At 40.6% G+C, this 13,905-nt stretch overlaps 1 protein-coding gene across 2 annotated transcripts in view; it reads right to left on the bottom strand.

Moving 5' to 3' along the window:
• The window catches only part of raly (RALY heterogeneous nuclear ribonucleoprotein), a 163,752-nt gene that overhangs the window by 50,500 nt on the left and 99,347 nt on the right, over positions 1-13,905 (bottom strand). For both annotated transcript variants that reach the window (XM_084173560.1, XM_084173559.1), the window contains 5 exons: positions 7,765-7,812; positions 7,593-7,665; positions 7,255-7,302; positions 3,292-3,449; positions 2,374-2,499 (listed from right to left, as the gene is read on the bottom strand). In XM_084173560.1, the coding sequence (XP_084029686.1) occupies positions 2,374-2,499; positions 3,292-3,449; positions 7,255-7,302; positions 7,593-7,665; positions 7,765-7,812 (453 nt within the window). The remainder of the gene's footprint in view (positions 1-2,373; positions 2,500-3,291; positions 3,450-7,254; positions 7,303-7,592; positions 7,666-7,764; positions 7,813-13,905) is intronic.

Consider the following 13,905-nt stretch of genomic DNA (forward strand, 5'->3'; position numbering starts at 1 on the left):
TATTGTAGTGGACTAGATGAGAAGAACATTGGCAAGGCCAAATGCAGGCTACTGTTCAACTCACTATTCAGGTAGGATGTAATTTTGGAAGTTACTTTTATTTATTTTTGTATTTATAATAATTTGTGTTATTATTATTGTATATCATTGTTATTATTGAAGCCTATCTATTAATCAAAACCAGTTCTTTAAATATACAAATTAAATTCCAACTGTAATGCTGCGTTTGCCATAATATAATAGCCTGCTGGTATTTTCCCTATAAACAATGGATTTACTTTTGATATTACCCTAATAAAGTTTAGAAACTTTTGTGAAGGTATGGTGTGACTATTATTAAGCTTCAGCTACTGCAGGCCTATGATATGAAGGCAATGCGTACCAGCTCTCCAAATGGCATTTGAACTTGAGGTGAGGAAGAATGTTTTAGGCCTTCCAGATTTACTCCTATAATCTAACAATATAATGCTTATCTTAAAACAAAATTCACGAATTAGTTTCCTTCTGTATGCCTTTATCTGTATAGCAGACGCAGTACCCATCTGACATAAAGAAATGCATGTCGGTGTCATAGCATGCCACCGGCATATCTCTCTCTATCTCTCTGGGGCTAGGCCTAAACTTCTCATCCTTCAGAAAGTATTCACAGCCCTTGACTTTTTCCACATTTTGTTGTGTTAAAGCCTGAATTTAAAATGGATTAAATTGAGACCCCATAATGTCAAATTGGAGTTGTGCTTTTCAAATTTCTTACACATTAATAAAAAATGAAAAGCTGAAACGTCTTGAGTAAATAAGTATTCAACCACTTTGTTATGGCAAGCCTAAATAAATTCAGGAGGAAACATTTGCTTAACAAGTCACATAATAAGTTGCATGGACTCATTGTGTGCAATAATAGTGTTTAACATGATTTTTGAATGACTACCTCATCTCTGTACCCCACACATACAATTATCTGTAAGGTCCCTCAGTCGATCAGTACATTTCAAACACAGATTCAACCACAAAGACCAGGGAGGTTTTCCAATGCCTCGCAGAAAAGGGTACCTATTGGTAGAAGGGTAAAAATAAAAAAGCAGACATTGAATATCCCTTTGAGCATGGTGAAGTTATTAATTGCACTTTGGATGGTGTATTAATACACCCAGTCACTACAAAGATACAGTGGTCTTTCCTAACTCAGTTGAAGGAGAGGAAGGAAACCCCTCAGGGATTTCACAATAAGGCCAATGGTGACTTTAAAACAGTTACAGGGCTTAATGGCTGTGATAGGAGAAAACTGAGGATGGATCAAACAACACTGTAGTTACTCCACAATACTAACCTAATTGACAGAGTGAAAAGAAGGAAACCTGTACAGAATAAAAATATTCCAAAACATGCATCCTATTTGCAACAAGGCACTAAAGTAATACTGCAAAAAACGTGGCAAAGCAATTATCTTTTTGTCCTGAATACAAAGTGTTATGTTTGGGGCAAATCCAATACAACACATTGCTGAGTACCACTCCATATTTTCAAGCATAGTGGTGGGTGCATCATATTATGGGTATGCTTGTAATCATTAGGGCCTGGGGAGGTTTTCAGGATAAAAAACAAACGGAATGGAGCTAAGCACAGGCAAAATCCTAGAGAAAAATCTGGTTCAGTCTGCTTTCCACCAGACACTGGGAGATGAATTCACCTTTCAGCAGGACAATAACCTAAAACAGAAGACCAAATCTACACTGGAGTTGATTACTAAGAAAACAGTGAATGTTCCTGAGTGGCCGAGTTACAGGTTTTACTTAAATCTACTTGAAAATCTATGGCAAGACCTGAAAATAGTTGTCTAGCAATGATCAACAACCAATTTGACAGAGCTTGAAGAATTTTGAAAAGAATAATGTGCAAATGTTGCACAATCCAGGTGTGGAAAGCCATTAGAGACTTACCTAGAAAGACTCACAGCTGTAATCACTGCCAAATGTGCTTCTACAAAGTATTGATATTTCTGTATTTCATTTTCAATAAATTTGCTAACATTTCTAAAAACATGTCTTCACTTTGTCATTATGGGGTATTGTGTGTAGATTGGTGAGAAAAAATTTATATTTAATCAATTTTGAATTTAGGTTGTAACACAACAAAATGTGGAATTAGTCAAGGGGTGTGAATACTTTCTGAAGGCACTGTAAATATATATTTTTAAATATTAATATCATACAGTGGACTCCTAAGCCTATAGGCCTATGCACGCAATGCCCTGATGCATTTAGTGCTCAAATCTCCGACAGCTGAACCGTGAGGTGGACATTTTGGGAAAGAGTACTCTGTAGAGGGGTGCTCTGTAGAGTTGTGCTCTTGTGGCCTGATGGAGATGGAACTCACCAGCACTGATGTGTTTGTCCTCTGTGATCCTTTCCAGTCGGCCGAGCAGTGCATCAATGTTGAACTTGATCTGAGTCAGCTCTGATTTGATATCCTGTAGCTCGTTGGATTTCACCACTGAGCCCACTATAACAGGAGAGAGAGAGAGAGAGAGAGAGAGAGAGGAGAAGAGTGTTTAGGTTTAAATGTCCAATGCAGCCATTTTATCTCAATATCAAATAATTTCTGGGTAACAATTAAGTTCCTTACTGTGATTGTTTTCAATTCAAATGGTCAAAAAGAAACAAAAATAGCTACTTAGTAAAGAACAATTTCTCAAGCAAGAATTTTTGCTAAGACTGTCTGGGAGTGGTCTGAGTGAGGAGGGGAAAACTGAAAACAAGCTGTTATTGGCAGAGAGGTTTGGAACTCTTTCTTATTGGTCTATTAACTCATTTACCACCTGGTGATGTCACCAGGCAGGCCAAAACTCCATCCCACCAAAACAGGCTGAAATTTCAGGCATTACCACCATTATCACAATTTCACAGTATTATTCCAACCTCATAGTGTGGAAATATATATAAAATACAGGAAAATAAAGTTTTTGATGGCACTGGGCCTTTAATAGACATTCACCCCGACATTCATTGCAACGTAATAGCATGTGTATCAAGAGAAGATTGCTGTATATGGTAACAACACTGCAAAGGGCTATTACTCAAGACAATAACAATTACCTGTCCCAACATTATTAAATCCATTATTTAATCTTAGAATTGACTGCTTTAGAGCAGATATACCATTCTTCTAGATGAAAAGAGATGGCTTTAGAGTTGTTCAAGTTCAACCAAGCCATTTCAGGTCGAAGCTTTGTCTCGAAGACGTCTCAAACTTCATTAGATAAATTGTCGATATAGAGCGCATGCGGGAACTCACACTTCTGCTTGATGGTGCTGCCAGGGAGGACTGAACCGTGTGCCAACAGCTTGACGGGCAAAGACTTGACCCGGCGCACCAGGGGCATGGCCATGCGAGGCCGCTTAACTGGCACCACTCGAGGCACTGGTGACACTCTGCCCCTGTACTCAAACAGCCTACAGAGGGAAAGCGAGATGGGGGACACTCATCATTAACAAAGCATTTGGTGGAAGGATACTGATACGTTGATAATGTACATTTCTGTATTGAGTTATGACAGTTCAGAGGTAATAGGTCTTAAAAAGGTCTTGACATGCCTGAAACATTGAAAGGGACAACTGAGGTAAAGCACTACCTTCTCAAACGTATCTACAGTACACCATAATGTAGCTATCCTACGGTACAGTACCATGGAGTGAGAGTGATGAATACATTTTATGGAGTTTGAGAGAACTACAGGTAACTACCAAAATAAAGGAAACTCTTGAGTTAATGAGGGATACAAAATACACTGAACAAAAATATAAACGCAACATGTAAAGTGTTGGTCCAATGTTTCATGAGCTGAAATAAAAGATCCCAGAAATGTTCCATATGCACAAAAAGCTTATTTCTCTCATTTTCGGCAAAAATGTATTTACATCCCTGTTAGTGAGCATTTCTCCTTTGCCAATATGATCCAGCCACCTGACATGTGTGGCATATCAAGAAGCTGATTAAACAGCATGATCATTACACAGGTGCATCTTGTGCTGGGGACAATAACAGGCCACTTTAAAATGTGAATTTCTGTCACACAACACAATGCCACAGATGTCTGAAGTTTTGAGGGAGCGTGCAATTGGCATGCTGACTGCAGGAATGTCCACCAGAGCTGTTGCCAAAGAATGTAATGTTAATTTCGCTACCATAAGCCTCCTCCAACGCGGTTCATGGAATTTGGCAGTACATCCAACCGGCCTCACAACCGCAGACCACGTGTATGGCGTCGTGTGGGCATGCGGTTTGCTGATGTCAACGTTGTGAACAGAGTGCCCATGGTGGCGGTGTGGTTATGGTATGGGCAGGCATAAGCTATGGACAGCGAACACAATTTCATTATTTTCGATGCCAATTTGAATGCACAGAGATGTCATGACAAGATCCTGAAGCATTTGTCATGCCATTCATCCGCCGCCATCCCCTCATGTTTCAGCATGATAAAGCACAGCCCCATGCCGCAAGGATCTGTACACAATTCCTGGAAACTTTGGGATGCTCTGGATCAACGTGTACGACAGCGTGTTCCAGTTCCCGCTATTATTCAACAATTTCGCACAGTCATTGAAGAGGAGTGGGACAACATTCCACAGGCCACAATCAACAGCCTGATCAACTCTATGCGAAGGAGCTGCATAGAGCATGTGTCGCGCTGCATGAGGCAAATGGTGGTCACACCAGATACTGACTGTTTTTCTGATCCACACTCCTACCTTTTTCTTAAAAGGTATCTGTGACCAACAGATGCATATCTGTATTCCCAGTCATGTGAAATCCATAGATTAGGGCCTAAGGAATTTCTTTCAATTGACTGATTTCCTTATATGAACTGTAACTCTTTAAATCTTAAAAATTGTTGCATTGATATTTTGTTTATATATATTGAAAGGTGCTTCCACGCACAGATTTGGTTCCTGAGTTAATTAAGCAATTAACATCCCATCATGTATAAAAATGCCCAGTTGCCCGTAATTTTGGCTACTGTGGCTAGAAGAAAGGATCTCAGTGACTTTGAAAGAGGGGTCTCAAAGGAGAATAATGGGGTTTAAAGGGTGTGTGTGTGTTTGTGTTTTTGTGTGTTTGTGTCAGTCACCAGACTTCAACCCAATTGAACACTTATGGGAGATTCTGGAGCAGCGCCTGAGATAGCCTTTTCCACCACCATCAAAAAAACAAAATATGGAATTTCTTGTGGAAGAATGGTCTCTATGACTGCATCCCTGTATGACTGCATCCCTCCAATATAGTTCCAGACACTTGTAGAATCTATGCCAAGGCGCACTGAAGCTGTTCTGGCAGCTTGTGGTGACCCAACGCCCTATTAAGACACTTTATGTTGGTGTTTCCTTTATTTTGGCAGTTACCTGTATATTGCCTTTAAGGGTATGTGAGTCCATTGTTCAGTGAAAAGAAAACTCCCACTGATTTAGATGAGCAAGGATTTTGAGAAGACTGTATTCTGCAAAAAGGTTTCTATCTGGTGTGTTGTGATTGAAGTAATAGGCTATCGCCTCTGCTTCAAAGCGATATCTGCAGTCCAGACAGAGAGCACGTTCTCCGGTTACGTCAGCGGCTCCCCGAAGACTGGGGGTTTTGGAGATCACTTGAAAGAAGAAGGGCGATTAAATTATTAGGTGTATCTCTCTGTAATATATTGATCCCAGTCAAAGGCAGCCTCTGACAGCCGTAACTCAGAATTGGACATCACAGAGAGGGTATAAATAAACTCCTCTGGATGGCTGAAATGTGTTCCTCATCTGGATATTATGTTCAGACATCTGCGAACACAGGCATCCAGCGGAGAGCACCAGCGGGGCTTCTATAGCCACTGAAACAGGGGCGGCCAAGAGATGAGGAAAGACACTGCCAAAGTTTGCTTGGCAAAGGCCGTCTTGTGAAACAAAAGCTGGACTTAAAAGCTGGTTGAGCTTTCTTCATGGGAACGAGTTTGGAAACCTTCCAGTGATGATGAGTGGAGAATAAAAGGTAAAAACATCTCTCACTTCTCAGGAAGAAAAGACCCTGGAAGGTCCCTCAGTCGAGCAATGCATTTCAATCAAAGATTCAACCACAAAGACCAGGGAGGTTTTCCAATGCCAAGCAAAGAAGGGCACCTATTGGTAGGTTTGATTGATTGATTGCTTCTGTGGACAGGTGTCTTTTATACAGGTAACAAGCTGAGATTAGGAGCACTCCCTTTAAGAGTGTGCTCCTAATCTCAGCTCGTTACCTGTATAAAAGACACCTGGGAGCCAGAAATCTTTCTGATTGAGAGGGGGCAAATACTTATTTCCCTCATTAAAATGCAAATCAATTTATAACATTTTTGACATGCGTTATTCTGGATTTGTTGTTGTTATTCTGTCCCTCACTGTTCAAATAAACCTACCATTAAAATTATAGACTGATCATGTCTTTGTCAGTGGGCAAACGTACAACATCAGCAGGGGATCAAATATGTTTTTCCCTCACTGTATAACATAGTTATACTATAGTATTTTTTTATGTGGGTGAGGAGGGAGGATAATGAAAGTTCACAGAAATAGCAAGTAAAGGTAGACCTACCAATTAGTTATAGTGTTATTATAGTGGTACATGGCAAGTATAGACCATATATTGTGTTTCCTACAGTGTTTTTTTGTGGATAATACTGTAGTATTTACTATAGTATTCTATAGTATACTATACCATTCTATAGTAAGTACTACACTATACTATAGTGTGTAGTATAGTATTCTACAGTATACTACAGTTTACTATATAATTCTATTGTACGTTCTGTAGTATTCTATAGTAAACTGTAGTGTTTTTTCATGTGGGCATGAGGGAGAGAAATGAGAAAATATCTTAAAGATATTTTTTGGTTTGATTGACAGATTGACAAGACGCTAGGCAATATTTCTTAAACTTACAGAAGGGAAATAATTTCTGCAAAACTAAATATAAATGTTGATATTAGTTGAGAGGTTTCTTTACTTCAACATTATTGTGTTTTGTTGTATTTCTAATACCTTTTAAGACCTTTTCTGCTAGAAGTTTGACCAGCAATCCAAGCCTTTGCTTATAAACATTTTTGGGGATGGAAAACGGTTGAAAAATGTATATATGCCTTCATTTCTCTTAGCTTTCATTTGACACCAAATTTGATGTGCTCCTATGAACGTCACATGTTAGTGCTCATGGGGCTTTTTACATGGAAATGCTCATGTGTAATCCACTCACCTGTCATAGAATTCATCTCTGTAGTAGTGATAATCAAAGTCGTACCCACTGAAAGATAAAACATTATTATAATTATAATTAAACAACATTATAATGTTCTGGAATCACAATTAACATCAATAGTCTCCTAATGTCCTCTAATTCCTCTCCGTCGTATGCCCCGGTCTCAGAAAAAGACAGGTCAAAGCTGTATGACAAAAAGCCCACTGTCCAGTTCTATCAGATCAGTGATGATGAAGGATAGGAAATTAGTAAAGGAATTATCAGCAACTATTGAGACTATTGAACCCTTATTCTTGCCCCCTCCCTTCCATGAAGCCTTATTCCCTATGGAGTACCTGTAGAGAGCAGCAGCAGACCTCTTCAGCCCTCTGGGTCTGTTGGGCATGGGCTCCCCCGCCATGTTGATGTCTGAGAAAAAACGAAGAGGGAGAATGTTACAGAGAAATTGAGAAAAATGTAGTAAAAAGGGGAAAGTGTCACAGGAGTCTCTCAATTATCAATATCAACCTTGCCCTCTGGGTCTGTTGGGCATTGGCTCCCCCGCCATGTTGATGTCTGAGGAGGAGTGGAGAGAGGGGGTGTTACAGAGCAAAGCAGATGGATCGAGACAAAATGAGTCTCTCAATTATCAATTGTATCAACATCACCCTTATCATCTGTTATTAAAGGGGCAATCTGCAATTGTCACACCAATTTTTTGACTTTTAAATTCATAATATACAGCACACTGAGTGTACTAAACATTTACATTTTACATTTACATTTTAGTCATTTAGCAGACGCTCTTATCCAGAACTAAACATGCTCTTTCCATGACATAGTCTGACCAGGTGAATCTAGGTGAAAGCTATGATCACTTATTGATTTCACCTGTTAAATCCGACTCAATCAGTGTAGATGACGGGGAAGAGACAGGTTAAAGAAGGATTTTTAAGCCTTGAGTCAATTGAGACATGGATTGTGTCTGTGTGCCATTCAGAGGGTGAATGGGCAAGACAAAATATTTAAGTTACTTTGAATGTGGTATGGTAGTAGGTGCCAGGCACACCGGTGTGAGTGTGTCAAGAACTGCAACGCTGCTGGGTTTTTCACGCTCAACAGTTTCCTGTGTGTATGAAGAATGGTCCACCACCCATAGGACATCCAGTCAACTTGACACAACTTTGGGAAGCATTGGAGTCAACATTGGCCAGCATCCCTGTGGAATGCTTTCGAAAGGGATGCCCTGACAAATCGAGGCCGTTCTGAGGGCAAAAGGGGGTACAACTCAATATTAGGAAGGTGTTCTTAATGTTTTGTACACTCAGTGTATACCCATTGATTCTTGAAGAATATAACTTAGAAATGCCTTATAAGCTTAGTTCAATTGTTGTACCCCATCAGAACCCAAAATAAGCTTGTTTTATTATTTTGTTTGTAAACAAACACTTTATAGCCTTAAAACATGGTTGAAATTATATATTTGATCCCATTGGTGGTCAGTCCTTGCATCCACATCTCTGTCTGAATGTGAGATTGGTTACATTTCTCCAGTCCCATCCCTCAGCTATTTACCAAATCAGTGGCGGGGTGTCACTTTGTTATTGTTTGAACTGCAGATTGCCCATTTAAATGGACAGTGCACTCAAATTACAAAATTACATATTGGTTTCCTTACCCTGTAAGCAGCCTATGGACCAGGTAAAAGAGCAATCAATGCTTTGGTTTTGTTTACCTGCTGACTGTCTCCGTATTTGTGGAACAAATCCAATGCAAGTCAATATCCCCGGTATTAGGTTTTGGAGACAGTGGCCGGATAAACAAAACCAAAACATGGACTGCTGCCTTACCTTGTCCATAGACTGTTTACAGGGTAAGGAAACCAATATGTCATTTTGTAATTTGGGTGAACTTTGATATTACAATACTTTAATATTACATCAAACCTAGACATAATATAAACAGCGGGATTCCTTTCATCTTTCAATATGAGATGGATTTAGGATGTTTTCTGCTACAGGTGTAACTGCTGCAATATTATGTCTGACTTTTGGGAGGCAGGTAAAGGTGAATCAACATAAATGGCACAATGTAAACTATTTCAAAATAACAAGAATATCTTGACCCCACCCTTTGATCTCCGCATGGAACCCATTCATAATACACAGGCAAGCCAACAGGAATAGGGTGAAGCTGCCCCTATCCTTTTAACACGTACGTCCATATGCCGACCATGGCTAAGGGAAACGCTGGCATCTAAATACATTTTGTTCATTTTTGAAAGTCATTTCATTTACTCTCCCCTGGAAAGCGTAGGCTACAGCAGTGGCTACATTTCATGTCAATGTATTATCACCACTTGAGATGCCTGCCTCGTCACCAAGCGAGGAAGATATTTCGCAATCATCAAATGCGATGAGTATTATGGCTTGGAGAGGTTTTAGCCTGGTCGGGCGGAGGAGAGTGAGAGGAGGGTGAGAACAGGGTGGATCAAGTCATGTAAGCAACAAAGTGAGGTAGTTTGTGCGGGTGATCAGATTGAATGGTGTGTGCATCTAATCAGATCAATTGTATGCAGAGACCGTGGCGTGAGTGAGGCGAGGTTGTAGATATGATCATATTGAATGGTGTGTGCGTGTAATTAGATATATTGTATGCACAGACCATGGCATGAGTGAGGCGAAGTTGTAGATATAATGGGTTATCATAAACTATGGAGCCAGACAGGATTATCTAGGTTTATGCTTTGGCGACATCTACGGGCTGAATGTTATGTGGACAAGTTACCGATCTCCTTCCAAAACGTGGTTACATTTGTATAACTTCAAGTATTACTAACTATACAGCTCTGGAAAAAATTAAGAGACCACTGCACATTTTTCTTAAATCAGCATCTCTACATGTATGACAGCCATTCCATTCCAGTGTCTGTTGAATTCCAACACAGGCACACCTCATTCTACTGAATTAGGTACTGATTAGGTGATCATCTGAACCAAATCTTATTTAACGAGGAAAAGTATAAAAACCACTGCTGTGGTCATCACTATCCTCTTGCAATAGGACCAGCTGGATGGCAAAAACAGTGCTAATAGTACCTCAAAAGTAATATTAATCAAAAAATAACTATTGACCATGCCAAAAGAGTTTAAAAGGAAAGTTCTGAGTGAGGAAAAGAAGGGTTCAATTCTGGCTTTACTGGCAGAGGGATACAGTGAGCGTCAGGTAGCTTTCATCCTTAAAATTTCAAAGAACAAGGTCAAGCAGCAGACATTGGGGACAACAAAGCTACAGACCGGCAGAGGGCGAAAACGACTCTATACTCACCGGGATGACCGCCAACTCATTCGAATGTCACTCAACAACCATAGGATGACATCAAGTGACCTACAAAAAGAATGGCAAACGGCAGCTGGAGTGAAGTGCACGGCGAGGACGTTTCGAAACAGGCTCCTAGGGGCAGGGCTGAAGTCGTGCAAAGCTAGAAAAAAGCCCTTCATCAATGAGAAGCAAAGAAAAGCCAGGCTGAGGTTTGCAAAAGACCATAAGGATTGGACCGTAGAGGACTGGAGTAAGGTCATCTTCTCTGATGAGTCCAATTTTCAGCTTTGCCCAACACCTGGTCGTCTAATGGTTAGACAGAGACCTGGAGAGGCCTACAAGCCACAGTGTCTCGCACCCACTGTGAAATTTGGTGGAGGATCGGTGATGATATGGGGGTGCTTCAGCAAGGCTGGAATCGGGCAGATTTGTCTTGTGAAGGACGCATGAATCAAGCCACGTATAAGGTTGTCCTGGAAGAAAACTTGCTTCCTTTTGCTCTGACGTTGTTCCCCAACTCTGAGGATTGGTTTTTCCAGCAGGACAATGCGCCATGCCACACAGCCAGGTCAATCAAGGTGTGGATGGAGGACCACCAGATCAAAACCCTGTCATGGCTAGCCCAATCTCCAGACCTGAACCCCATTGAAAACTTCTGGAATGTGATCAAGAGGAAGATGGATGGTCACAAGCCATCAAACAAAGCCGAGCTGCTTGAATTTTTGCGCCAGGAGTGGCATAAAGTCACCCAACATCAATGTGAAAGACTGGTGGAGAGCATGCCAAGACGCATGAAAGCTGTGATTGGAAATCAGGGTTATTCCACCAAATATTGATTTCTGAACTCTTCCTAAGTTAACATTAGTATTGTGTTGTTTAAAAATGAACATGAACTTATTTTCTTTGCATTATTCGAGGTCTGACAACACTGCATCTTTTTTTTTATTTTGACCAGTTGTCATTTTCTGCAAATAAATGCTCTAAATGACAATATTTGTATTTGGAATTTGGGAGAAATGTTGTCAGTAGTTTATAGAATAAAACAAAAATGTTAATTTCACCCAAACACATACCTATAAATAGTAAAACCAGAGAAACATATATTTTTGCAGTGGTCTCTTCATTTTTTCCAGAGCTGTATATTCCTAGGAAAAATCTATGCAATGTAGCAACTCAAATCGTGCTCTTTAGTCTACAGCAGTAACCAGCTGATGAAACAGGTTAGGCTAAAGGATGTTGGCTAGGGAAAATATGATTTTGAAAAGTTTGATTGAAATGTTACATGTTACATGTTACATTTCTATATATACACAGTACCAGTCAAAAGTTTGGACACACCTACTCATTCAAGGGTATTTCTTTATTTGTACTATTTTCTACATTGTAGAATAATAGTGAAGACATCAAAACTATGAAATAACACATATGGAATGACCTAGTAACCAACAAAGTGTTAAACAAATCAAAATATATTTTATATTTGAGATTCTTCAAAGTAGCCACCCTTTTTCTTGATTACAGCTTTGCACACTCTTGGCATTCTCTCAACCAGCTTATGAGGTAGTCACCTGGAATGCATTTCAATTAACAGGTGTGCCTTCTTAAAAGTTAATTTGTGGAATTTCTTCTTCCTTCTTAATGCATTTGAGCCAATCAGTTGTGTTGTGACAAGGTAGGGGTGGTATACAGAAGATAAAAGACCAAGTCCATATTATGGCAAGAACAGCTCAAATAAGCAAAGAGAAATGACAGTCCATCATTACTTTAAGACATGAAGTAATGTGGAAAATTTCAAACACTTTGAACGTTTCTTCAAGTGCAGTCGCAAAAACCATCAAGCGCTATGATGAAACAGGCTCTCATGTGGACCGCCACAGGAATGGAAGACCCAGAGTTCCTCTGCTGCAGAGGATAAGTTAGAGTTAACTGCACCTCAGATTGCAGCCCAAATAAATGCTTCACAGAGTTCAAGTAACAGACAAATCTCCACATCAACTGTTCAGAGGAGACTGCGTGAATCAGGCCTTCATGGTCGAATTGCTGCAAAGAAACCACTCCTAAAGAAGAAGAATAGACTTGCTTGTGTCAAGAAACACGAGCAATGGACATTAGACCAGTGGAAATCTGTCGTTTTGGTCTGATGAGTCGGAATTAGAGATTTTTGGTTCCAACCGCCGTGTCTTTGTGAGACGCAGAGTAATTGAACCGATGATCTCCGCATGTGTGGTTCCCACCATGAAGCATGGATGAAGAGGTGTGATGGTGTGGGGGTGCTTTGCTGTTGACACTGTCTGTGATTTACTTAGAATTCAAGGCACACTTAACCAGCATGGCTACAACAGCATTCTGCAGCAATACGCCATCCCATCTGGTTTGCGCTTAGTGGGACTATCATTGGTTTTTCAGCAGGACAATGACCCAACACACCTCCAGGCTGTGTAAGGGCTATTTGACCAAGAAGGAGAGTGATGGAGTGCTGCATCAGATGACCTTGCCTCCACAATCACCCAACCTCAACCTAATTGAGATGGTAGGGTATATATATATATATTTTTACATTTCCCCAATCCCTCCTCACCCACCAAACACCTCAAGTCATATACATTTCAATACATTTTACAGGTCATAGGTCAATCAGCTATTCATGTCAGGCCTACTTTCTACTGCTTGAGGGTGTGGTACTCGCCAAAGCAAGGGACTGCACACAAGGCTGTGTTACAAGGCACACACATGTACTTGGTCATCATCCTTTGTTTTGGTCGCCGGGTAGATGATAGACAGACCTTGCAATGTTTCCTTGTACTTTTCCCTTGCAGGGTGGTCTAAGTGACATCGCTTGGGAAGTGACGTCTAGTTAGGTGTAGAGGATGACAAAGGCAGGCCGGCCCCCAGTGGCTGGACGACGAGGAGTGTGGTGGTCCTCAAGGAGCTGCCGCATCAGGTTTATCCTGTACTACTGGTACAAGATCACCTGTCCTGTGATCTGCCGGTGGACAATATGGCTGTTGAGGAGAGCTATGTCTATCAGGTGGAAAAATTGCTTCTTGCACCATTTGAGGGACTTTCTGGCACACTCAACAAAACTGTTCCGCATGTCCACTTGTCAACTGCTCCCATCTTCTTGTTGTACTCCAAGACACAGTCTGGCTTCATTTTCCTCTCTCCGGTGACAGTCCAGTTTTCCTGTGTCCAATATCCTGGAAATGTGGACAGAACATGGACATCTGGTTTGTCGTGCCATTTCACTGCCATTATCTCCTTGTTGATTTGGAACTCCACCTCCCCCTTCCTCATTTTCTTTTTGAATATTGGCGTCCCCTTCCTGTTGGATCTCACTGTGCCACAGGC

This window comes from Coregonus lavaretus (genome assembly GCF_964263955.1).
Source record: "Coregonus lavaretus genome assembly, chromosome: 12".
NCBI classification, from domain to species: domain Eukaryota; kingdom Metazoa; phylum Chordata; class Actinopteri; order Salmoniformes; family Salmonidae; genus Coregonus; species Coregonus lavaretus.